This window comes from Strigops habroptila, chromosome 10 (genome assembly GCF_004027225.2).
Source record: "Strigops habroptila isolate Jane chromosome 10, bStrHab1.2.pri, whole genome shotgun sequence".
In the NCBI taxonomy this organism is placed as follows: Eukaryota; Metazoa; Chordata; class Aves; order Psittaciformes; family Psittacidae; genus Strigops; species Strigops habroptila.
The window spans coordinates 13833671-13860541 of record NC_046359.1 but is presented as its reverse complement, the minus strand read 5'-3'; the positions used below and the strand labels follow the sequence as shown (position 1 = coordinate 13860541).

At 40.8% G+C, this 26871-nt stretch overlaps 1 protein-coding gene and 1 long non-coding RNA gene across 7 annotated transcripts; one reads left to right on the top strand and one right to left on the bottom strand.

Moving 5' to 3' along the window:
- Positions 1–449: 449 nt before the first annotated feature.
- ABCB10 (ATP binding cassette subfamily B member 10) lies at positions 450–26871 on the bottom strand. 6 transcript variants are annotated; one of them, XM_030498886.1, is made up of 14 exons: positions 25712–25728; positions 18951–20174; positions 15831–16031; positions 15280–15482; positions 13383–13517; positions 11650–11796; positions 10954–11089; positions 8481–8576; positions 6973–7182; positions 6610–6689; positions 5088–5268; positions 4804–4847; positions 3250–3284; positions 450–2649 (listed from the first exon to the last, which is right to left on the bottom strand). In XM_030498886.1, exons 3-14 carry the CDS (start codon positions 15991–15993, stop codon positions 2358–2360), a joined length of 1722 nt encoding a protein of 573 aa, XP_030354746.1. In that variant the 5' UTR covers positions 15994–16031; positions 18951–20174; positions 25712–25728; the 3' UTR covers positions 450–2357. The 6 variants fall into 6 exon arrangements, with proteins under 6 accessions (XP_030354746.1, XP_030354741.1, XP_030354747.1 ...); XM_030498881.1 differs by lacking the exon at positions 18951–20174 and having other exon boundaries at positions 25712–26865; XM_030498887.1 differs by lacking the exon at positions 25712–25728 and having other exon boundaries at positions 19907–20350.
- Positions 5853–22432, top strand: LOC115613467. Its single transcript, XR_003993395.1, has 4 exons — positions 5853–5863; positions 17603–17612; positions 19315–19316; positions 22358–22432. It is a non-coding gene; the product is annotated as an uncharacterized LOC115613467 (long non-coding RNA).

Below are 26871 nucleotides of genomic sequence, written 5' to 3'. Positions count from 1 at the left end.
ATGAATTGAAACACAGTGTAGAAAACACTGCTTTGATAGACTAGCCACCAATAACTGCTTACCTATTCAGAAAGATTAGTTTGAAAGGATAGCAGCCAACTCTATTATGAATTCTCATGAATTGGCTGAGTATGTTTTGTGCGATTATGGAGATGTTTAAACAAATATGTGTGTAAAAGATCACTACCATTTTCTTCTTCATAGGTTAAGAAATGTAATGTCTTGCTCATCAGAATACAGAGTTCCCTAATTCGTCAGGGTACAAAATCTATTGGATCATTGCATCATGAGTTTAAGACCCCTTAAGCAACTGGACAGAATCTCCCCATTCAAGACAGCTGAAAATGTGCTGAAACAGTGAAAATACACCAAGAGCTTCCACCTTAGACAGGAAGTTCTTCAACTCTTGTAACAAAAATAATGCAATACTTGATTTTTTTCTCTTTCTCACACCTTTTTCCTCACTAAGCTAGCTACAGTTCAAAATTAAACCATATTCAGAGTTGACTAGCGCTGCTGTGGAAGCATAGAGCATGCCACGTGCACACACCACATATATTGTACATGTGTAAATCACAAATCTGAAGCTGTCCATCAAAGCTTTCTACTTGCAGATGACTACAAAACTGTGTTTTCTCACCTTGTTGAGGTCTGTGGTTTGTTCCACGGAATACTGAGTGGCTCTGAACTGAACAAAGTCTGTTATCCAGTGTACCTGTTATGACGGACACTCACCTTGCTATGGACTAGAGCTTTTCTGAAGCTTTTCACACTTTTCTGTGGATTGCAATGCCTGCCAGAACAACTAATGAACAAAAGACATAAAACAGCCAGAAAAAAAGCCATAAACCAGTCATTCAGTTCAGCTGCAAGTAATTCCTGTAACCTGTGTTACACATGAATCAAAAGGCTCATTGCATCTCATGTAAGGAGACATTACATGAGTAAGGATTAAAGTCTGAGCCCCTCTAAACGCATTCTAAAGAGAATACTTGGTAGTCAACACCGAAAGAGAACATTGGGTCAGTGGTGTTTCTGGCATATCTTTAGCACAGTATCTGCTTCTAGTAAAACTATTATCAGAAGATAAAATTACATGTGGGTGTGATTTTATTTTCATTCCTTAGCACAGGGATCTCTTTAGCATTTTCACTATGTGCCACAAAATGCCATAAATGGCACATTAGAGAAACATTTTTAGCTTGCGCAGCAGCATATATCTCACCTATTGCCAATAAAGTTTTCCTAGCACAGATTAGTTTTAATGTGACCCAGAAAGTGTCTAGCTTTTTTTTTTTTTTATATTACCTGGTGGGTTTTTGCATTTCCAGAAACTCTGGAGAGATTCTATTGGAAGAGATTCTTAAATTAGAAACATAAAGCCTACTCTTTCCTGCCAAATGTACCCTCCTGCAGTTATTCAGATTAATGTAATGCTATTACTTTACTAGCTGTTCTTGAGAAGGCAGTTTAGTAGTTGTCCCTAATAAAGCAGTTAGGCAAAACTTGGGATTTCTATCAATGAAAACTTAAGTAACAATAAAAATCTTACACATGCCTTAGGAAAGGACAAAAACTTGTATATGTAAGAGTGGTTTTTTGGACATCCACTTAGAAAAGAAGTGAAACTAAAGAACTGGGAAAATGGGGAAGGGAAGAAAATGCATGCAAATTTTAGAGTTTCCTATGCTGACAATATACTAATACACTTCCTTTGTCCTTATATGTAAAGTCAGGTAGGTTTTTTGTTTGGTTACTTTTTTTTTTTTTTGTTATTTGTTGTTGGGGTTTTGTTTTAAAGAACTTTCCTCCAACTCATGCTACTCATCCTCCAACTCTAAAATGTGTACTCGTGTAATTCTCCACAGCGACTGTAGATGGGGATCATAACCAACTTTCACATTTGAGAACAAAATGGTAACTGGAAGGACAGTGCAGCGGCGAAGTCAGAAATTTCAGAGTACATTAGTGTCGTGCATTTTAAGATGACTGACAAGCATAGAAATCAAATGTTCCTTGAAAAGGGAAGAGAATGATATGAAAATGATAAGATTGTCATTTAATTACCCTTAAAATATGGAATGCAGCACACCAACATACAGTGCATTACAGCAAACAAGATTCTAAATGGTCTCAACAAAAAGCAGAAAAATCTATACGTTGAAATTGTCTCAATGTGACAGACAATTTAAAAAGTTGCAATAATTATTAAAAAGCTTTCAATAAAAAGTTTAAACACATTTAAGTTTCAAAAGAATATTTTGTACATTTTGGAAAAATATAACATTTACTTTACATAACTGAAACATAAGTTATATTCTTTGTAGTTTGTAAGCTTCCATTATTCACACATTCTCTCATACATTTTCTTTTAATGAGCCCTTTTCTATGGATTGTAAATCTAATGCAAAAGCATCACTATTCTGAAGAAAAGCTTGTTTCTGCATTAGTTTCCTGAAAAGTCCATTTGGATTTGCAAGTAGTTCATCATGTTTTCCACATTCAAGAATTTTGCCCTCACCAAGGACTGCAACAAAATCAGCATTCTGAATAGTCGACAGACGATGAGCAATTATTAGGACTGTCCTCCCTTCCATCAGCCGGTCCAGAGCTTCCTGCACTAGGTACTCATTCTCAGCATCCAAAGCACTAGTAAGAAACAGGAAGTGGGGAGGGGGGAGAGAGGAATATCTGTTATTTTTGGACAGGTTAGTTGTGCATGCATTAGGCTTATTTTGCTAAAACTGCAAACCCTTGCTATTGTTGGTGAATACAAATCCATGGAACTGCAGGGAAGTTTCATGAATATGCTTAGAGCACACACCCAAGTTACAGGCATTACATTCTCATATGCAAATATATGCGTGGAAAAATAACGTTAAATTAATTAGTGCAAAAAGTTATACTGCAGTGTAATCATCTCTCTTTCACACTCAGATCTTCATTTAAACTAAAGATACAAAAAAAGTAGATGATTCAAAATCAAGTTACATAGCACATATTTAACTCCATCAAAAATTACAACACAGTGTACCAGCTATCCTTTCCATGTGGCATAAACAGCTTTTATCACACGTCTCCTAACCAATTCACACATTCTAGAAAGTACATTCTTGTGAGCAGACAAAAATAAGGGGCTAGATAATTTGTGCAAGGGCATGCAGAGAGAGAGAAAGAAGAGGGAACACCTCCCAGATGTGAGTTTTGCAGATAGGTAATTTCTGAGTTTCTGTTTATTTTCTTTCTTACCTTGTTGCTTCATCTAACAGAAGAATTTTAGGATTCTGAAGAAGAAAGTAATATCAGTTATAATAACAACTAGACAAGATCTCAGTATTTACATCAATAGAGAACAGCATTCAGACAGCTTAAAACTCCAAGTAACTGTACTTACTTCATCAAAAGAACTGAGTGTTGTTCAAAACATTACTTTTAAGAAGTCTAAATGCCAAGAGGACAAAACAGAAACAACATTCTTCCATCCTCAAATTTTCCAAACTGAAGTATCAGAATACTATTATCTGGTACTATTTGAAAAATTACAGACTAAAGGGGGGAGATGATTTTTAATGCATATTTGGGAGCACTGTAGTCAAAGTTCAATTTCCTATTTACTGCTCTTATGTGGATCTTTCGCAGAGGCTCAGCTACCCTCTGCTTGCAGTCAGTCTCCTTGTCTAGTAACAAAAAATAGCAAAGACCTACCAATAAGCAGTATTTCACCCCAGATGAAGTACATAGTACTTAAGAACTAGCATTTAAGAATTCTTCCCAATTCAATAATTAAAAAAAAAACCAACCCAACAAAAAATCCCCCAAAGCCCCCGCCAACACTCAAATCCTTTAGAAGCTTCTTCTGAATTACAGTACATACTCCTAACTTCCTTGATAAAGTTGAGTGTAAAGGTTTAGACTTTATCTGGAAGAGAGGGGACTCCACTGCACCCCCAATCACATATATATCAACTACTCAATTATTACCACCTTCTTTTTTCCCCCAAAATAAAGTCTCTACTCCCATGAACTGTACTTGACATGAAATGCAATCAGCTTTTCAGTATTTATGGTAAAAGAGAACTGGCATAATGAGGAACTCCCAGTAATCTAGCAGAACTGGTCATGCTAACATGCTAGAGAGATCTGTGCAGCTTAACATGAATGTAAGCTGGGTTCAGCAAGGGCCAGAACTTCCAGTTGAGCATCAGCACCAAACTGCTTCCTGCCGAGGCCCCGTGGCTGTCCCTGAACCACACTCCCTGTTCTTCTGATCCTCAGGAGTCTCCTGAAATTCATGCAGCACAGAATTTTTTCTGCCCCAAAACCAGACCCAGGCCAACCCTTGAAGGAAAAGATGTGCCTGAAATAGTTGTCCCGAAATCCAGATCGGCTCCTCTCAAAGCCAAGACAGGGCATTTATAGAGCTAGTAAGTTGCAACCCAGAAAAATCAACCTAGGAACAACAGAGGTGTGAACACAGTGACAGAAGTGTCTCATATGAGTTTACTAGCACCACATTTCTCAAGTCTTCCTTCATCCTTGACCTGGTCTTCTGAAAGTGACCCATTATACAATGATTTACCACCAGTCTCGGCAACAACTACCAAAAAGATAGGAAGAATTACTTACATAAGCAAATTCTTCAGTTAATCCACTCAGCCCTTTTAAATTTCCCCATTGATGTAAAAGATACAATTTTCTTTTTAAAAATATTTTTCCACCTTTCCCATCGAAAGACTGCCTCTTATTTTAACCCTTCCCACCTCCCCACAGAGCAGTTAAATAGCTGTTTGGGTGCTGGCTTACCTTGAGCAAAGCTCGAGCTATTGCAATTCGTTGCTTCTGTCCACCTGGGGGGAAAAGCTCAGTAAATTGAAAGAGGAAACCAGAAGTGAAGTGATTTTAACCGAATGCCTGCGCTGAGCAGAATTAGGCACATGACTTTAGGGCAAGAAGGGAGGTAAAGGAGGGGTTTTTTAATACTTGTGGCAGGCTATGGCTTTTGGAAACAACTGGTAACAAAAAGTGATAGAATTCTTACTTCACTCTATAGAATCAAGATTTTTAAAATAAGCAATAGAAAGATGTACCTGAAAGCAAAACGCCTTTTTCTCCAACTAGTGTGTCGAACCCCTTTGGAAAATCTCTGATAAAACTAGCAGCATTAGCTATTTCAGCAACTTTGTGAATCTCCTCTGCAGTCACTGTAGAAGGATCCTCTGCACCATAGGCAATATTTTCAGCAATGGAACAGGAGAACAGAATTGGTTCCTGATAAATTAAAAAACATAACTAATATGGTAGATCTGTAGTTACATGCATGTATCGTCTGTATCTCAAATAATATAAATCCCACTTAAAAGCCCCGGTATTCATTTCTTTTCTATCCATATAAACAAGTATGTAAACTAGAGTTAACTGAATTCAAACCAAAGAAATAAAACCACCTCTAACACTAAAATGGGCAGTGAAAACTAATTAAAAAAATAAGCTGCTTTTTGAACGAACAATACGTAACGTAACCTTCAATTCCTAATATTTGAGGAAGAGTTCAGAAAGAGTTATTCATTCAAACATCAGAAAACATCCCTTTGTATTTTTCTACATATCATCATTTGCAACAATGATGATGATTCTCCTAATCTCTACATAGATTTCATGACATTTTGTGCATTTAATTTATATTAAAGATTAAAACAGAGAAGAGGACTGGCAGATAGGACAAGTGATGTACAATGGGAAAATGTCTGAAACAAGGTAAGTCTGCTCTGTTTATAAAATAGAGATGCTATAGTATGAATATCAGTATGAATCTCCTACTGATAACTCAAGTGAAATACATACATTCAAAAAGACAAATGCTGATGTGACCACAGGAAAAGCATTTTTGCATGTAAGTTTTTGGTGGCATTATTACATAAAGTAGATGTTTTGAAATGCAATATATACCCAGTTATCCTGGTGCTTTTAACCAGGACATCAACCTAACAGTTGATTACACTGTGAAGCATCTCGGGAGATGAGGGAAGTAACATACATATTTTAACTGGTGAAGTAGTTTATGTTTAAGAGATCATTGAACATCTCTCTGTATTTCCAGAGTTTTGGGGTTGCTACAGAGGGAACACTACAAGAGTAATGCCAACAGTGCTGCATTTTCATGCTTTCCTACCGGAATTGTGTTTGCCTGGAAACAACACGGAGCACAGAAGGACAGTTTCCAAATGGTTGTGTAAAATATGATTGTGTAACTTCCATTAATAGGAAATGTTAATTAAGTATTAAGCTTTGTGTTACTTTCTTCAACAAGTCATAGCAAACATCAAGATGGTATACCTATACAGTTTGCAACAATGTACTTCCCAGTCTCCACATGCACACTTTTCTTCTATGCTAACACTGAATTGCTGTGATTGTGTAAAAACGCACTACAGAAAAATGGGACTAGCTCTCAATACTTTAGAACAAAGCACACACAACAGCAGTTATGGTGAGAGGGAGGGGTTTCACTGAAAAGCAAGATTATGGAGTTTCAGAAAGAAGCAAAGTAAGGCACAGCTAGTTGATCACACAGAATTATTTCATTGACTTAGAATTACTTTTCTTCCTCACCTGACTCACTGTTCCAATCTTTGTTCTGAACCACAGTGGATTTAACTGACGGATATCAAAGCCATCAACGGTGATAGTACCTTAAATTAAGAACAGTGGAGTCAAGTGTGTTTGACAGGTATTGAAAAGAGGCAGAAAGAACAGTTCAGAACAACGACCCCTGGGGATCACATACTGGTGGATCAGAAATGTAAAGCCATGCAGGCACCACCACAAGGTAACTGTACACCCCAGAAGGGAGCACAGTGCATCTGTGGAACAGTCACATCAGGACCTCAAGGACAGGAACTCTGACTGCTTATAAGGTGTACGTGAGATGCAAAGCATCAATTGTCACGAATGAGAACAACACACAAAACATACCTGAGATAGGATCATACAGCCTCAGCAGAAGGGATACAATAGTCGATTTCCCTGTACCACTTGAGCCAACCAGAGCCATAACAGAGCCAGCTGGAATGGAAAGGCTAAAATCTTTGAAAATTGATGTTTCTGGACGTGTTGGATATGCAAACTCAACGTCCTTGAATTCCAAAGCACCTCTGAATGTGTCTTTGCCCAATGTGACTCCCTCTATATGACAAAGAATAAAATACAGAAACATGAACAGAAATGAAAATCAGCTCAGCCCTCCTAGAACTTGCTTTACAGACACCCAACAGAAATATCTCATCTCTGTGTTAAATGTAGGGGTAGCTGCAAGCCACAATTCAGGACCACAGGGGTTGTATTTCAGCTGTGACTGAATTAGTGTGATAGACCACTTGTTCCTGAATGCAATTTCAGGTTGCTCACCAGCAGTGAACCTACAGCAAGAAGGAGAATTTGCATCTTGCTAATATCTAACAACTAACAATGTTCACTTCTGGTAAAATTATCTGAATTTTAAAACGTGCTATAAGCAATTTAAATGTTGCCTATCAGAAGCAGTGAAATAAAATGGCATTGTCGCAGGCCAAAGTCCCGTTGCCATAGAACACATGAAAAAAGATAAACATTGCAAATCACTTCCTACCCTTTCACCAAGCCACAGAAGTCACCTGAAGCACCCTCCTCTTTGAACAAGAACAGTTCCTTCTCCACTATCTGCTATGTAGCTTTTAAGAAGAGGCTGTCACTGGCATAAAGCTGCTGCTGGGTTTGTTGCATTAATGACCATGTTTATGATTTTTTTTTAATGAAAGTATATTTAATAAATTCAGGACAAGAGAGTATTCCAAGACCAATCAGAGGCATAACTCTTAGGCAACAGTTCACTGAAACTAAAATGTCAGTTTGTGAAATACCATAACAAACTACCACGAATGAATGAATGATTGCCAAAGTTGAATACAACCAACTTCTTTCCGGAGCACAGCGTTTGGTTTAAACAATTACCTCAGAAAAGTATCAGTACTAGAAAAAGCTTGTCATAGGTAATATGACAAAGAAACACAATTTCTTCAAGCCCTCTTATATCCCAGCAACACATATCCATACAAAGCAAACTAATCAGACAGCAGTGCTGCATTCCCGAAGGACAGAGTCTCACTGGCGTAGTTCCTACCAGTTTTGTGAAAACTGGCAGCACCAGGGCAACACCTGAGTAGTGTTTGTTCATGCTAAAGACATGCAACTCAAACCCCTTAGTTCTTTCCAGATGCAACACACAAGTAACCCCCAACTAGCCACGGCATATGGTGGCACAGGCCCGTATCTGGTTAAACAGTAACTGTGGATAGGAAACACAAACACCCATCAGTAGCAATCAAGATTTCACTAGTCCTGCTGTTCCTAGAACAAATAATTTACTTTGCTTTTCTTTTTCCCAGATTCCCCCCTCTTCTCCAGGCTTTCAGTTTGATGGTAATAGTAACAAACCAAGAACCCACCATTAAATGGAAGCTGGGGCTTCCTTTCAATAAGTTCCCATAGACGTCCACCAGCACCCAGTCCTTTCATTAGCTCAGAATAAAAGGAACTTAGACCTAAACAAAAAGCAGAGCGGTATTACGCATCCATATGGAATGGAAGACATAGCAGACATAAAATTTGCATTATACATTTCACCACCAGCATTGAAGCATCAGATGTGTAGGGGATCTTCTACTCCAACACGCTATCAAACATGCTGATTTAAATTCCATTTAGTCTCACTTGAGAGCTACCAATAACCCTTATTCACCATTTTTGCTTGTACTTGTAAAATAAATCTATCTGAAGAAAAAAGAAAACATTAATACACTTAAGCTTGCGTATACTCAAAAGCAAAGTAACTTTTTTCATTCATCTGTCAGGAAGAACAACATCCAGCTTTAGAGAAACAGCCTTGCATACAACCAGCTATATTTTCAAAAGCATTCTGTAGAATGGAGCACTCTGAACACTGTTCTTCGTCAGACGGGGTTATACTAGTACAGGGGAGCCTGGCTGAATAAGCCCCAGCAGAGAGAGGGCACAAAACTTAAGTTGGAACTGATGCTTGAGAAGCTATGTGGAGAACAGACAACATAAAGAAATGAGCCTCCCGAGACAGCGTGCTTCAAACACTATGGGATGAAGTAAAAGCTAAGGACAAGGCCTGCGTATAGTACTGGGTCCCAGCTCTTAGCAGCTGTGTGAATCATCTTGGAGCTGGCTTGGCTGAAGGGTTTTCTGGCTGAAATAAACACAGAAACCAACCTAGAACCAAAAATGGAGTAAGACATAAATGTGTCTTATTTCTTCATTTTTTGTGTGTCTTTCAAAATAGAGTAACCAACTTCAGAATATCTGAATTCCAACAGAATAAACATATAGAATAAACCACCTCCACCTTAAAATGCTTATAGTGCTAAGAGTGATTTCAGGAGGGCAGAAAACCCGAGGTATATTAAAATAAGTTTACTGGTTTATTCTTGCAGAGCAACAAGCCCAGCACAAGGTCACGAGTCTGTAAGCGTAGGCAGGATATTTCATCACGCTGCTGCTGAGGACCATCTGAAAGCTTGTGACACGAAGCGCCTAGCCATGGTGAGAAGCTGTCTGCTTGGAATAAAGAGCCAAAGCATCTACATCCTAGAGCAGGGCACAGGGGAGGAGGCACGAGCCTCACAGAGTGCCTTGAGATTGGGACACTGAGGTTTGCAAATTCACAACCACGCATGAAAAAGCAGTATATTATACAGACAGCAAATAGTAATTAGAAAATGTTTTTAATTTTTACAACCCGTGTTCAGCAAACTGTTATATCAAAAAGGGGCAAAGTCCCAAACTATGCAGTGAGCTTCACAGTTCATTGCATGGACTCCTACATGTATCGATGATGATATACACCAAGCAGACTTAGTACTTAGAAGATTTATATGCCTTGTAGAGGCGTCAAGGAAGGCAAGCCTCTTCTGGCAAGACACTTCAGCTCTGTGCAAAATAACATTCTTCAATAATCTGAAGTAGAATTTAAAAATATGTTTTTATAGGAAATAAAAGTTAATTCAGTTACCTTTTATCAGTGCTTCTAACCTAATCCTTCATTTACTTAACATTATTTTGTCCCATGTTTGCAAAGTGCCAGCTATCTGTCTGTTGACCAAACTTGGATGATTTACGCAGAGAAGAAAGGGGTTTGGTAGTTGGAATGGGTGCCACTGGAATTAGGATATTCAAGGAAGCAGCTTTTGTGAATTTTGCCCTCAGGTGCATCTCTGTGCTTCCCACGATACCAGGCATAGTCTTAGAAGAGTACAGCGGAGCTGCATTGCCCTGCTGGTCTATCAGAAGTAACAGTCTCCTTTTTAAAGAAGAACCCTTCCAATCAGGTAAAGTTCAAAGTACCTTATCTTCATTTTTGCCTGTATGCAGTAGTGAAGACTGCTCTGTCAAAAAGATGAACAGTTTGTTTCTGGGCCAGTAGATTACACAGTCTGAGCTTCAAGGAGGAGACAGTAAGGAAGACCAGAAAACACCACAGTGTAGTGTTCTGCTGGCACCTTGTTTAACTCTTTCAGCTCTTAAACACTCTACACTGAATTACAGCTAAATTCTGCAAGCCTTTCTAAACAAAGTATGTTTAACACTGACACATGTATTTTGTAAAACATATCAACTATCTTCATTTAGACTCAAAATTAAAGTAATATGTGTCCATCATAAACACACATTGAAATAAATAACTCTTGTATTTGTTTGGGAAAATGGAAGGCTTAAATTAAGTTATAAATTATTATTTTAATTAACTCTTCAGAAAAAAAAGAAGTATGTTTTTTGGGAAGATCATTTGGAAGAGGCTTTTTAAGAAAGACAGACCTTTTAAGAGTTTCTTCCCTCCCGCCCCCATACTGGCTGTAACGCTTTGAACTGGAGAAAATGTAATTTCTCATTCCATACCTCCAATGCTTATTCCAACCCAGAAAGCATACATTAGGAAAGATGAGAGTTCACCAACTGTCATGTAGGCACTGCCCATTAGTAATCCTCCTTTGTATAAGACTGAGAGGACAATTAAGTTTCCAGAAAGGCCACTCTAAGGAAAAAGAGGAAAAGGCAGATTTTGTCACATACATCTTAAATTTCATCCTCTAAAATATTGTTTCAGAATTTTCCTTCTAATAAAAGAATTCCTACACTAGGGGTATCTAAGATTTGGAGAGGACTGAGTTAAATCTGAACAAAACCAATTCTCAAGCAATCCAAGGCAATAGCCGGTGGGCACTGCACTGCGCCATCCAACAGTTTCGAAAATTCTTTTTTTGGTTGGTTGTGTTTTTCCCCAAGATGGAAAGGAAATCAAACATTATTCTCAACCATCATTAAAGGAGAAGAATTGATAGTCTGCAGTTATGTTGCAGTTTTAGGATACTATTAAGCAAACTCACTGCAAGCTGTTATGCAAAAAAGCAATTCCTCCCTCACCTGCACACCCCCCCGATTCCTTTAGACTGATTTAAGTCCAGTCTTCTGGCAGCTTTATGTGGGTTAAATTTACACGCAGTTCATTAATTTGCAGGTTTATAAGTATCCTCATGAATTTTAACATAACTGACACTTGGCATGCTTGATTTACTTTCATCAAAATATACTTACTGCTCCAAAGAAGCCTGCCCGAGCGAGTGCCTCTTTCTTAGCCAGCTGTAGCACGTAATCAACTTTCTTTGTATATTTCCCCATTTCAGCCACTTCATGCCCAAAAGCTCGAACTGTTCTTATGTTTCCAATACGCTCTTCAGCTAACTGCATTAAAGCAAAGAACAAAACAAATACACGTAGACACACAATTTGGAATGCTCATATTACAGAACATTTGAAAGCTAAACCAATATCACTACACTAATCTCCGATTACATTCCTTTGGATACCACTTGAAAATTTGTCATGCCCGCCTCTCCACACACCCCCAACTTTATTTTTTTCTAATTTTATTAAGATAAAAGTAAACTGCATGACCAGGCAGTTTAAAAAGAACTTCAAGATTGCCTTGCCTTAAGTGCTATCAGGGATAGAAAAATATAAAAGTAGGGTTAAAAAAACCCACCATAATTTGATGTGAACAATGCACATAAAGGAAAACACTATTCACAAAACTTGCAATAACAAGATGGGGACAGGAAAAATAAATACAGACTATTCTATTCTATACTAAATCATGCAAGAAAGCCTACAGTTATTTCCTGAAACAATTCCACTCAGCTGATCAAAGCAACACTGGGAATTCATTCTGAAGTTACCTCAGTTGTAACCTATTATGCTAACTTGATAATAGGCACCGTGATGGTATAAAAAAGAACAAGACCTCCTTCTGTGACTAAAAATATATATTTGTGATAAAGCATATGCATGTGATATAAAAATATAATTGTTATTCTTCCATCCCCCATTCAACCTGAAAATTTGAACGTAATGCTAAAAGTGCTTGTTCGTGTGAAGTCCCACACCCAGTTTACGAAGGCATGAGCCTCCCTTCAACACAGGACAAGGAAGATAAGCAGAAGAGGGCTAATCTTCCTTCTGCACAGTCAATTTGCAGAAGTCCTACAGAGGACACCCTAAGTTTAGCTGACAAGTGTGGCTATTTCAACTAGATCTTTCCTAATTATATTTCTATGCTTTCTAATGCTGTTTCCCCACCCTCAGCCTGTAAGGAATAGGTCACCATCACTACTATGCTCTGATAGCACTTTGCAGTATTATTTCAGCACGGTCAGCAAGCACAAAGAAGGCTCCTCTACGACAGCCTCAACAGGTCCCTCTATTTTCCTCCCAAATACCTGGGTATGTGCTAAGATGCCCAGAAAAGTTTAAGTAACGTTAAGCCTCATAAATATTACAGAGCTGACAATAAAGTCAGACGTCAAGGATTCATTCCAGAGAAAGACCTGCTAGCAAAGTCTTCTTTAAAAACAGGTCCATCTAGGATGCTTCTGATGGCTTCAAACTCATAACCATAGTCCAAGAAAAGTGTTTTTCAAACCTAGGTACCAAATAACACGGGACTTCATAGGTTGATTTTTTTAATGCTCTCACAAAGCTAAAGCCTAACCTCCTTAACCTTTCCTATGTTTCCAAATTCTCAGGGCCTGGTACCTCCACATTATATTGTGATGGACAACCTAAGCGTGGCTGTTGATGAGATCTATGCATAAGTGTTACTGACGTTTACCTTTCATGCTATTCAGGTGCAAAACTACAGGCAGGCTCAGCATGGCTTAGGGCAATGAACAGTACAATTATCTTCAGAAGATCTGTAACTTCAGAGATATTAACCTAAATACACTAGAGCAACTTTGAAGTTAATTAGAAAGCATCTGTTAATAGATTACCTGTGTTGCTTCTGCAAGAGAATCTTGGGTCATTTTAGTAAGTTTTCTCAAGTACCTTCCATAAATCACGGCCAGGACAGCCAAGGGTGGCACAACGCTCAGAACAAATGCAGCAAGGCTAGGAGACACAAAAAACTAGAAGAAAAAAGGTATGTGTCAGGGGTTAGCATTCAGATTAAAAAAAACACTGGAGCATTGAAGTGCAACTTCCCTTCCTGGAGTTCTCTAAAACTAGTAGGATTTTAATTTAGAGCTGCCATGCTTTCATTTGTCATGTTTTATTTCTTCCAGGCAAAATAACCATTCCTCCACAGTACTTGGGATGTATCCCACGGTTAGAACAAAGGATTATAAGCAAAGCGGTCTGGATTTCATTTCTAGCTTTCTCACTGGTTCCCTGTGTGGTCTAAGCCAAGTATCTTAACCTGCCAGTAAAGAGACCTACCAGGAAATCTCTTGGGGATGTTGAAAGACATAAACTATTATATAGCTCCTAAAGCGCTTTCACAACTTTTAAATAGATGGTGTAATACAGAAAGTTTGAGTAGAGAAATATCATACACTACTTCTGGGTAACCGAGAAACAGATGGAGGTCACCAGTGCTCCCTTACACCCATGAATGCTCATAACCTGGAATAATAGATTTAATTTCCTGTTGCAAAACCTTATCACTCATAACAATCATCATCAAAGCTCCTAAATGAGTTATTTTCATAAGATTCATTGAAATTAGATCTAATGTGTTTTCATTTCATCTTGCTTTCTGTATTGAAAACAAATATCTCCAGAAAAATTCAAAGTTTACTTCCTTGACAGGCTTTATAATTATTTCATAATAATCTTTCTGGGCAAGCTTTTATAGTCCACCTTTTAACACTGAATCTTGGCAGCATTTTTGAGCAGAATGCCTTATATTCTATTTAATTTATGGCAAGATAAAACTTTATGGACTCTATTTGCTTAGATAACTACAGAAAGGCAGAATTCTTATCAGTGACAAAGTATTAAAGCTTTAAAGCTTCACAGTGGAAACTCTTAACAGTTTCTAAAAACAACAATATTGGAAGCTTATTTTTATGAGGAGACTTTTTGCTACCTGTTTTTAACTCCAGGTAGACAGCAGGAATTACTACACCCTCATTTAAGATAATTTCCACCAATGTATCTTTTCTCAGATAAGAATAACAAAATGAATGCCACAGAAAACATGCAGGAAATCAGATTTTTAAGTAAACCAACTGACCACCAAGGAATATTAACTGATGCACCTCACTGAAGCCTTCATTAACATGCTTCATACCTAAATATGTTCTTTACTGACGGACTAGAGCAGAAAGACTTAACACTTGTAAAAATCCTCAACAGTAATTTGATTTTCAGTGCTGCCTTTGCTCACTGAGGCTTTAACCAGAATCAACCCTACTTCAACGAGTTTTACATCAGGCCCTTCACACCCTATTTTACCTACAACCACAGAAACTTTATCATTTATTTTAATATCAGAGCATCACAGAATGGTTTGGGTTGGAAGGGACCTTAAAGATCATCTAGTTCCTGCCAAGGGCAGGGACACCTTCCACTAGACCAGTTGCTCAGTAAGAATAGAGTTGAGCTATTTGTCTACTATACTTTCCTTGATGAATTTGGGCAGCAACAGTAGTTAATTTGAAACCTTCATTATCCATATTTTGGCTTGTGAGTAAACATCAAGTGGCTACAGGCACATCATCTGTTGCAATGCAGTACATAAAAGTTATAGTGGATAACCAGTGAAATACTCTTGTATCAAAGATCACACACCACTTTCTGGACTGAATCACATTCACACGTTGCCTAATAGGACTGAAACAAACTTGAAACTACAAGAAGTGACAAGCAGGGAAGAGACCACCATACCATCATTCCAACCCCCACAGATACTTGCGATCCTGCCCTGAGCCCATCTGAAAGGTTTTCAGTCACTGAACGGCCCAAGAGGGCTGCATCTGAAGATAAGCGGTTTATCAGCTCTCCCGTTCTGGTCTTGTCAAAGAAAGCAATTTCTTGCTTCAGAATAGAGGAGAACATGGTTGCTCTCAAACGTTTCACAATTCTTTGTCCTGTTGGAAACAAAAGCCAGTCAAGCATGGCACACAAGTACCGTGATACTCACAGAGACTAACAATATAAAAATCACAGGATGATGCAACACTGAACAACTCACATTACAGATCTGTAATATACCAGAAGAGAGTGAGCTTGAAGATGTCTTGTAACAGTGAATAAAAATGAACAATTACTCCAGCATACTTATCTTTGCACTATTAGTTTACCTTTGATCTGGTAAAAAGCTACTGATTCCAAGAGGATCTCTCAGCCAGTGCCAAGAACTTATTTCAGATCATTAGATATCCTGACTCTGTCAAAACCAGATGACTCTCACTACTGCTTTCTGCTTCTGTTTTTACCTGCAGTCTGCATGAGGTAGACACGAGTAGCATTAGCAGCAGCACCACATAGAAAGATTCCACTCAGCAAGGCACACAGGCTGGTCAGGCTGTCGGTGAAATCTTCACTGGGATTTGTATAAATAATGTCAATAACTTTCCCCAGAAAGAAAGGGGCTGACATGGTAATGACACTGGAAACTGTCAGGAAGCCAACAGCAGCTGCAAATCAACAAGGAAAAGGAAAGGAGAATTATTCTGAATTTGCAAGATCATTAATAGTACATATGAAATAATTTTTCGCTTGAAATTTCTATTAAGCTTGAGAGTGCTACTTTAAATAATCAGCCTTCTTTTAGGCCCAGTTCTGAATGGGATATTTTAAGTCACTGTATAAATTAAATTAGGCAAGGCACATTTTAAGATCCTGAAAGCCTCTGTATACAGTCAAAGTCCTGGCATCACTTCTCTTGTCTAACCCTCCACACCACCACCCAACAAGGTTAACTTTCCAGAGATGTCATCCTTACAGACCATTAAGAGTTACCACATTTTCCACATATCCCACATGGTTCTTCAACTCTTGTTTGCTTTGGGGTTTATTATGCATGCTTGTTACTGTGTTAAAGCTTCCAACTGCCTATTTCTGAGACAGCAATGGACTGAAGTTCTGATCTGAGAACTAAAACATGCAATTTTATTGGGGTGGCGGGGAGAAGAACAACAAAAAAGCATTACATTTACTCTTGACTGGCAAAATGTATATACATTTATTTTACTCTTTACTGTTGTTGGTCTAAAAGAAAAACAGCGTAAGTTTGCATTATAAGCACATCTGCTGTTGAGCAGAACTCTTGAATTCCAGTTGCAAGGTCACCCGTGGAGCAACCTGTGTAACTGTTTGAAGATGCATCACAGGGTATGAAAATCACACTAGACCAAGACTGAGCCTTTTGAACTTCAATCTGCAAGGCAATTTCTTGAGCCAAGAACACGGCTTGACTCTGAAAAGGCAAGCCCAGCTTGGAAGGCTGAGTAGGAAAAATCCCATCTTAATTGAAAACTGAAAAAACTTGATATGAAAACCACTGAACCACAACAAACAATGCTATTTATACAGTGTAAGTTTCCAACGGCCAGCCCCACACTTACAGGAACCATTAACAGGATTGCTACAAAATATGAGCAGGTAATGCCTTTAAAGGCAAAAAGACACTGTACTGAAAATCCTGAAGTTGCCTGAGTGTTCCATTCTGCTGAGCTTGTATCACTTCTATGATGAAGACAGCAGAGAGCCTCCTACAGAGAGCATACTACTGTAAGCAGTATTTCTAACATCTGTCACAGAAGGTTTGATGCCTCTTACCACCTCCACAAACACATGGAGAGCTTTGTTTCCATTTTCACTTGAAGTATAAACACAGCTGTGTATTTATGATGAAGAATTCAGGGTACAAAACATATATACCTGCTACCACCCGAAGCAAACACTTCTCTGCACCTTCACTGCAGTGCCACAGAGCAGTCCTGGGAGAGCTGCACACACTGCCCAAACAAGCTCTACCCCTCCTTTTGCATCCGATCTGCAGCCTGCAGGTCCTATTCAAGATTTGTTTGCAATCTTTCCATTGTGTTGCACTAAGGCCAGCAAGCACACAAAAGATAAAGGACTAGGATCTTTAACTTGAACCTATAGAAACTGTAAGAAGCCACAGTAGTAAGGGAAAGACTTCCTGTTGCAAATTTCTGTGGTCCATGCCATAGCCACATCTCATAAGCACATTATTTATTAGCTAAAACTTCGTAAGAGTGAGTGAGCCTGTTAACAACCTGGCTGCACTGGTGTATTCAAGCTGTGAAGCAACAGGAAAAATCCAACAAAAGGCAGGTCATCTCCTGGGAAGAAAATCTGGTCTATAAGGCAGCTGGACATGGTCAAAAGTATTACTTATAAGCACAGTGCCGCGCGGCAGCTCAGTCTCCACTAGTCCAGACAATTTCTGTTAGGGATGGAACTGGACACATGAGCTGCATCTATAAATATCCACTGAAGGAAGAGGGCTATATGGCTAAAATTCCCATATGGCTCTCTCTGGCTTGGATTTACCTTCAGCTATTCTTCAAACGAGCACGGGTTTCATTGTTAACAGCCTTAACTGAACTAAAATCAAACACTAGTGCATAAAACAAACTGAAGTCTACCGAACTACTTACAAAGTGTCAATAATGTATCAGAGCAATGCAGTCCTGAAGATGAAATTTACACAATCCAGATGTCACTTGTAATTTTGCCCTTAAGCAATATACCTGTCTTTATCAGTTTAATCCCAAATCAAAATAAGGTTCCCTAATTGAAACTCTCACTTTGATTATACCAGCAGAACCACTAAAAAACAGCACAGATGCCACGATGTTGCTCTTTTTTTAAACTGTTGACTAATTGAAGAAATAGGAACCAGCAAATACCCTATCTCCTCATTCAAAGAGGAGCTGTCATTGTGATAACTGGCTAAAGGGTTCAACATGAGGTGTTCAACAACCAGATATGAAAACACTTCAGTGATGCCGAAGGTTGTTACTGACAGAACGAAAGGTCAGAGTATACTTTACAGTATTAATTTCACACAGCTTACTCTGTTAATCAGAGAATTATGTTAAACAAAAGAGTGTGCTTTGGAAGCATTATTTTTTAGAATCAATTTCTTTTGTAGGCTATGAGATGAAACTAAAGAAAATGTGAGGCAGATCAGTGGAATCGATAAAACCAGGGCTATGCCAAAATGGCAACCAAAGCAAAGACAAGGCAAGCTGTCTCCAGCTGCGGCTGAGCAGTCCTCAGAAACCCAATCATCGCACAAAGTGATGCCTTCATCACTATTAAGATCAGCATGCTCTTTGTTAAGGCTAATGTGGGCTTGCTTCTTGACAGCAGATACGCAACTTCATTCCACAGTAAATGTATTTGGGGGCAAGGAACTGGTCACCAGCTGGTAAACCAGGATGTTTACAAGCAATAACTAGGCAGAGCTATCAGAAACTTTCCATCAGAACATGGACTGACTCCAACAAATCATAAACCAATTTTCTACATGCAAGAACACTGCCAAGAGAGTGAGAGTTTCTAATTTTGCCGGTTCTTACCAGAGCATCCTCCTCACCCAATACAGTCTATGGAAGTATACAAAGCCAAAAAAAAATGCTTGCAAGCCTGTAGGAGAAAGGGCTTTTTAAACACAAATGCATAAATATTTAACCTCAGTTATTCTTTCCTGGGAGAAAGATGCACTGATAAATTTTACATTTATTGGTTAGGTAAAGTCCATTTCCATTTGGTGAACCCTGGCCCACACGGAGTTTGTTTTGGATTAATATAGGGAGGTTGAAGGACTGGGATCAATCCTGTGAAGAGTCAGTTCTGCAAACAGTTATTTCAAGACAGAATGTTCTTCCAGAGTACTTCGTAAGCACTTAAGGATGTTCTGTACAGTTCTAGGGTAAGGATGAGTGGTGTGGTTTTCTTTCTGTGTTGAAGTAAATTCTTACATGATATTTGGACTACATGTATTGTTTTGCAAGAAGAACCTTCTGGAATCATCCTCCTTACATTATTAAGAAGAACTGTAATACTGTGCTCAGAGAAAAATACAGTTCGAGTCCAATGACATGGTTGTATACCACATTCCTGGTGCATTTTGGAAAGCCGCTAGCTTGCTTTTTGAGTGGAGTTGTCTTAATTTGCAGTTACTGTCAGTGTACTGAATCTTGCAAGTTACTATTTCCAGTGATGACCACAGTTTTTAGAAAATGTTTATAGGAATATTCTATAGACAGTTTGATGTGCTTATTGAATTTGTAGTGTTTTTTCTTTTCTTTCACGGTTTTTTTTTTAAGCACAAAAAGAGCAGTTCAGGTTTTCACATGGTAAAGACTGTTTTCTTTGGTACAACAACAATACAGTTACACAACTTACTGAAAATATCTTCAAGACAGCTCATGGCATACTGTGGGTCATCTGACTGACCAGGATTATACAACAGTTTGGAGAAATTAACAGTTGCAGAAAATTGCTGCGAGACAACAACAGAGACAGACAATACCTTTGACATAATATCTCAAAACCAAGACCAGTGTCCAGGGGTTGGAGGGCACAGCGAGATACCAGCGCAGGAGTGAGCCCCAGACTAACAGCTGGTGGCACCCGTTATGCTCAGAACCTTCACACAATGTAACTTATGGAAGACGTCTCTCACCTTGAAGAAAGCTCTTTGAGTCATGAGGTGTTTGTGACTGATAGAAATCACTCTTGGTAGCTCCTCGGTAAGGTTTCTATGATCAAACAGGACAGACCTGCCAGGATTCCTTCTGCTATGGAGCAATCGAAGTATCAAGGAGCCTTTATAGAGTAGGCTATAGAAGGTTTCTCAAAAGAGGTTTCAGAGAAGATATTTAGCAACAGAAGTGTCCTTCCAGGCAGAGCAGCACACAGTGACTCGAAGAAGCCCAAGAAAAAGAAGAGCAGATAAGACTCCTGCTTTGCCCAGGAGAGCCGAAGGAAGAGGTAGCAAGGCACACAGCCCGATGGAAGCCCTATGCAGAGCTGTGCAAAACCTCCGCTTGAAAGCGAAGATGGAGGCTTGACTCTGACTGCAAGCATCTTCACCTTCTCTTAAGAAAGAATGTTTTCAGCAGCTTCCCTGGACTACTGCTTCAGGAGAACGCACCGGTCTGTAGTTCAGGCACACTGGAAGCATAGTGCTCACTCAGGAAAACACTAGTAATTTCTGTATTTTATCACACCATGTTAAAACAGCATAAATCATTAATTACACACTCATAGAGTTCAGTTGGAGACATTTAAAAACTATAATTCATTTCAAAGAAAACATATTTCAGAATTTCTACTGCATTTTCTCATGACACTGATTCTCCTCAGCCACAAAAATCCACCAAGTTTCTAATCGCCAAACGTTGGAAAGTAATAAAATAACCTTCGTTTTGCAGGAGAGATTACAGCTTCATATTTATTTATTTATTTATTTTTACCATGCTTTTAAAGTTAAAGCCTTTAACTTGTTTGTATTTATCTTGTGTAGAAGACAGTCTCTATGTCAGACCAATCTAGGTATAGTTCCCTCTATCTTCACAATTTACACAAATAACACAAAAACATTCTGCAGAGAGATTAAGTTGTAAGCACCTAACTGATCACAGTGGTCAGCAGCTGCTGTTCCTGCCTTACCTCAGTAGTTTCACTAACAGTTCACCATCGATTTAAAATAAGGAACTGTCACCAACCAGCCACAGAAAAGCAATCTTTTTCTGATAAAGCCACAAAGCTGCTTGGACCTTTGTGAGTTTCATACCAAACACTGAAAAAATCAAAAGAAAAGCAAAACAACAAAAACACCCACATAGCCTATAAGACTTCTAGAAAAGGCACATTGCACATGAGAAAACAGTCAGTAAGGAGGCCCTGTATATACCACACAGATAGGAATTACAATTTTAAAACCACAAGAATTGCCTTTAGAAAACTCAGGTTCAGTGTGGTGGTTGTGTTGCTTTCAGATGAGCAGAACCACTTTACAGTAACTAAATACAGTAATAAAAACCAGTGAACCATATATGTGGGCTTGAGAAGTCAACCCAAATTTTGGCCAAGGATTTCCCAGCTACTGGGCCACAGCACAGAAACAGCAAGATTTACAAGACTGAGTTCAAGCCAGGTTCCAAAGAGCAGGGTACTCCAGTGCCTCTAAGCACCACCTCTGCTCCCATTAACTTCCTTCCTGCTGCGCACACTACAGAACTAATCTGACTCACTCTCAAGGTTGGAATGGTACAAATGGGTATCTGAAAACTGATTTTTCAGAGAGATGCCAATCGTCTGCCTTTTAATTAATTTTTAAATGGAGGGGGGGAAAATATATCCTTAAAAGTGCAGAGATTGCCTGCTGATGGTCAAACTTATGCTACAAAGCTTGGAAGAGCAAGTTTCAAAATGAAACCAGAAGTGTTACTACAAACTAAATGCATATTATCTGTCCAATTTAATTTCCCCAAATAACTGAAGTTTTCAAAGATACTCCTACTCAAGTACTTCACCTAAGAAATGTCAGCTTGTACAAGTATAAATAACTGAAAGCATGACTTTCTAGTAGCAATACTCACAGCTGATGTATTCTACATCAGTAGGTGTGAAAAAATTCAAGTTGCTCGCTACCCCAATCATCCCTAATTAAATGAATTATTAAAATAGTTTCTGTACTACATTGCAAAGAATACACCTAAAAATCAGGTAGTCTTAGGTACAACTACTGCCTTTCTTTAAGAGTTATTTTTATAGGTGTTTATTGCTTATTAGAAACTAAAAAAGATTCATCTACAGCAATACAGTATTTCGTGTTCAAGGATGAGGAAGTGCATCACTTGGTGTAACTTCAAAATACAGAAAAAGCAGATTATGAACAAGGCAGTGCTCTTCTAATTTCACAGCAAATTTCAACCTATAGGAAAACAACTACTACAAATTATGCCCCAAATGCTAGAAGTAACATTTTTTGCACCTCTGTAGAGAAGACCTGTGCACAAAACAAACCTTGCTCAGTGCACAGGGAGTGCTGCACAGGGAAAGGGCACACTTTGCTACCGGATTAAAAATTTCAGAATTCTTTGTGCTTACTTTACAATTCAATAGAACTATTGTTTCCTTCGAGTGTGGTTTGGATAAAGTGCAACGGACAGATTCTCACAGGGGAAAAAAGGAGGAGGCAGGAGGAAATAAAAGGGATCATTTTGAAAAGGCACTTTTTGTTGCCTCACACACACAGCAGGATTTATTAATTTCAACAATAGCCCTGTCCTCTTCTCTGGGAATTGAATTTAACTGAAGACACAGGTTTACCTGACCTGACTGTACAGGATCGGCCAGAGAACTCCTAAAATTACTTCTCTCCTTTGTTAAGCCTGGGAGGTATTACAGAATTCACAGACTCCTAATTTCACTATACAAAACTGTGGGTACTGTCAGAGTGAATTCCCATCATAGTATTTAGCCATCTTTTTACCACTTTAAATTGGAAAAACAGAATTTAATACACATGTCCCATTTAAAATGTATTTGCAGCTCTACGTGGCTCTACACGGCTCTAGGAGTAACTGGATATGAAACATGGAAACATGGAACATATTACACTGATCCTTGGTTTGTTTATTTTTTTGGACAGTGTGGTATCTGGTACATTTATTTCCATTCCCAAGAGGCTCCAGAGGGTCAGAACCTCCTTATACAAGGAGAGCACTGCAAGAGGCGCTGTGTGCCAGCACACTGGAACTCGTAGCCAGAGCACACCACTTCATCCTGAGCCAGCAGATGGTGAAGAGACCCTGCCTAAAGCAAGATACAACCGTCTCCTGGTGCCAGGCACAACCGGGGCAGGTCACCTTCACCTCTGTACCTGCACGTCCCCAGCTGACACCATTTCCCCACCAGAGCAAGTGGGTGAACCTCATCTTGCTCAACTTCCTCATAAATCACGTTCTGCTCCCCAGGCCATCGCTGCAACTACTTCACCTTCTGTGTCCGTGAATTTTAACGCACAACTTCAATGAGCAGAATATGATGACCCACACCACATGGGATCACAGAAAATGCGGTAATGCTATACGCCCATGTTACCAACTACTGTGTATATAAAGTGCAAAAGATCTGGAAAAGCTCAACTTTCTTGCAGAACAAAAGAACACCAGTAAGCCTCTGAAGAGATCCCACAGCATTTGCTTACTGGTTATGCGGACTTGAAGAGGAAATCAAATGTTTTACCCTTGATTCATTGTTTCACACAGTGAAACCATTAACCCTCCTCTTTCTTTGAATGAAGGAAAACCAGAGATACTAAGTTATTAAGGACTAGTTTCTCAGTACAAAGATGCAATAGGAACAAAATGGAACATATTTTAACATATTTTAGATACAGTGGGCAGACAGGATTTCCATACAACCACCTAGAAGGCATTTCACACACATTTGTTATTCCTGGTATTCTATAATGACCCAAAGTATTTCCTTCCTAGCGTTTCCAATCTCCCTCTTAACTACAACTTAACAAGTTTTCCCTTAAGTAGGTTGTCAATGGTGAAGAAGGATTTTACATAAATTCACTCCTCTCCCAGAACCAAGACCAGCAGATGCTGAAAAGCAGATAGTATATTTGTGTATTTTTTCTGTCCTCATAATTTGGTATCATAGAGTTGTTGTGTTGGGATTTTTTTTTTTTTTTAATTTAATTCAGGCCACTTTCTTATCTTGAAAGACAAAACCACATGTAGCTGATTTTTAGTAACTGTGATAGTCCATTTACTTAGATAAAACCATCGGGCTGCACAGATTAAGGATACTTAGCCTTATTTTAAACCAAATATACCATACCCTGCCTGTGATAAGCAAGTCCCCAGTAAAGGGAACTAAATTAAGTTCTCAGTCAGTTAGGAGCGTTTGCCTCCTAAAAGCCACCCTTAAAATAACCAATTTATTTGTTTCAATTTCAATGGGGAAAAACAAAGAGCTCTATAGTAAAATCAGCAAGTAACCTGTCTGATCAGATACTCACTTCTTCACCAAAATATGAACAGACTGAACATCAGTTCCTAGCAAAGGGCTTCTTACTTTTTAGTCCATAAGCCAACGAAGAAAAATAATCCTGAGCAAGACTGAAGCCTTACTGAACATTATACCTTTCCCGCCATCCATCCAGCCCACCCATTGTCCCATCAATACTCCCCTGCTTTTATTCTGCACACCCAAGACAGTGGCATTAGCTGCACGAAAGAGGGGGTCATGGCATAGAAATAATTCTTATTTCTTATAAAAATTAATTTGGATCCAAAATATTTCAGCTACATCATGCCAACATGTAACAAAGCTCTGTAACTGCCCACTGTGAAAACAATCTTGTACAAGGTATTTCATATTTCTCAAACCACCTCTTTATGTAAGCCTACCTACCTCACCTCTCTTCTTTCCAACACCATTTACCCGCTGCATGGGAACTACCCAGGGTTCTGCAAAGGCCTCACGCTGCTGTGACAGCACACATGCTGCCCGCCAATAAAATGGTTCTAAGGAAAACTAAACCACGTAGCAACGCTTTCTCACTAACAACTGTTATCCCCATGAGACCCAATATCCAGAAAAGTTTGTTTCTACTCTTTGTAGATAATACCACTGTTAAGGGCACAATTTATACAACCATGGTGCTTGCCTTCGCCACACAGACACTAAAATTAAGTAACTAAATAGTTTTTAAAGCACTCTACAAAAGTTTTATGTAAAAAATCCTTAGAAGACAGAACTCCAATTTTTATTTTTTTTTTTTTTTAAAGAAAGCTCAGGATTCCCATTTTTGCTTCATTCCACGCAGGAATGAGTCTATTGCAGGCTGCTTGTGAAGCCAGCACTGAACATGCACAGAGGCATTAACCAACCCTACTGGCAATAGGGAGGAGTTCTGTAACTTCCCAAACTTCTGCCTTCCCTTCAAAACAACCACAAACTAATATACGGCAAGGGCGGGGGGGCAGGGAATGCACGTTTTTAGCTTTCTACACGGATCGAACGCTCGCTCAAAGACTCCACGTTGTGCTCAGATGCTGCCCTATGTGCCGGTCCGGCAGAGAAACACGACCTTCTCCTTCACTGCGGCACGACCGCCGCGGGCAGTGTGCCGGGCGGGCGGGCGGCGGGGCAGGACCCACACGGCAGCGCACGGGCCCGGCGCCCGCCTCGGCCCTGGGAGCACCTGGCCGGGGCCAGGGCAGCCCGGCGCGTCCCCCCCGCCCCTTCCGCGCTCGGACAAAGCCGCAGGCCGGCCCTCGGCGCGGCAGCCCCAGGCCGCGGCCGGTACCTGTCAGTCTCCAGCGCTCGGGGTGCGCCAGGGCCAGCAGCCTCCGAGCCTCGAAGCGCGTCGCGGAGCCCGCGGCCCCCCGTGGCGGCGGCGCCGGCGGCTCCGCGCCCGCGGCGGCGCTCAGCGAGCGGGGGGCGCTGCCCGCCGCCCCGGGCGGGAGGAGGAGGCGGCGGCGGCATGACGGCGCGACCGGCACTGGCAGCAGCAGCGGCGACGGGGGAGCCGTCCCGCACCTGTTGGCCGGGCGCGGCGGGGCGCGGAGGCCGGCGACACCACCGGCCGCCCGGGCCCAGGGGGGCGGCGCCGCCCGGCGCAGCAGCGGCAGCAGCCAGGGCAGGCGCGGCGCGTAGCCCGCCATGCGGCCGGCGCGGCGGAGCCGAGGCGGCGGCGCTGCTGCTGCTACTGCAGCCGGTCCCCGCCGCGCGGGTCTGCGGCAGGAGGAGGCGCCTCCGAGTCGTCGCCGCCGCCGCCCATGGGCCAGCGGCCCAGGCCTGAGCCGGCCTGCTGCGGGCTGATAAGGCCGCGGTCGTCGGCCTCCTCCCGACCACCGGGCCGCGCCTCAGCCCCCGGCCAGCACCCTCTGCCACTGCCCGGCCTGCGGAGGGGTCGGTGACAGGGCCTGGGGCCTGCCGAAATGGCGCCTGAGTCTGCCCTGCTCTGCCCGGTGGCAGCGGAGCCCCACCTGCTTCGGGAGCGGGGCTTGAGGCACCCGGCCCCGGGAGAAGGAAGCAGGGACCGAGCCCCCTTCCCCTGCTCTTCCCGCCCGGGTCACACCAGGGAGGCCAGCTCAGGCATCATCGTGCCTCGCTGGCCTCTGTCCCGCGGTTGGGTCTTGGTCTGGACAAGAGAAAGCCCCCAGCCAGAGGGGCTTTCACGTACCTCCCAGACACCGCACACCTACCCCTTAGGCTGGTGGCTACAAGATCCATATGAACGTGGCTTACATGCCCACGCTCGGGCCAGAGCCTGCCAGGTCTGTATGAACAACCCTTCACCGTTCCTGTCCTCCTCATGTACTGCTGCTCGGTGTACAAGCCATTTTCCAAAGAATCTGCTGCCCCTAACCATGATTTAAGGAAACCGAGTCACGGGAACACAGCTGTCCTGGGGCTGTGCAGCGCGGCAAGCCACAGCAGGGACCTGGTCCCACTGGGAGTCCT

Bases quoted from the DNA above. Each gene is read 5' to 3' on its own strand.
- ABCB10 (XM_030498881.1), bottom strand. From the start codon at position 26,069: ATGGCGGGCTACGCGCCGCGCCTGCCCTGGCTGCTGCCGCTGCTGCGC. The intron at 16,032-25,711 runs GTACCGGCCGCG...GTTGATTTGCAG, and splicing joins CGAGCGCTGGAGACTGACAG to CTGCTGTTGGCTTCCTGACA. The intron at 11,090-11,649 runs GTAAGTATATTT...CTTTTTCCTTAG, and splicing joins GGGCAGGCTTCTTTGGAGCA to AGTGGCCTTTCTGGAAACTT.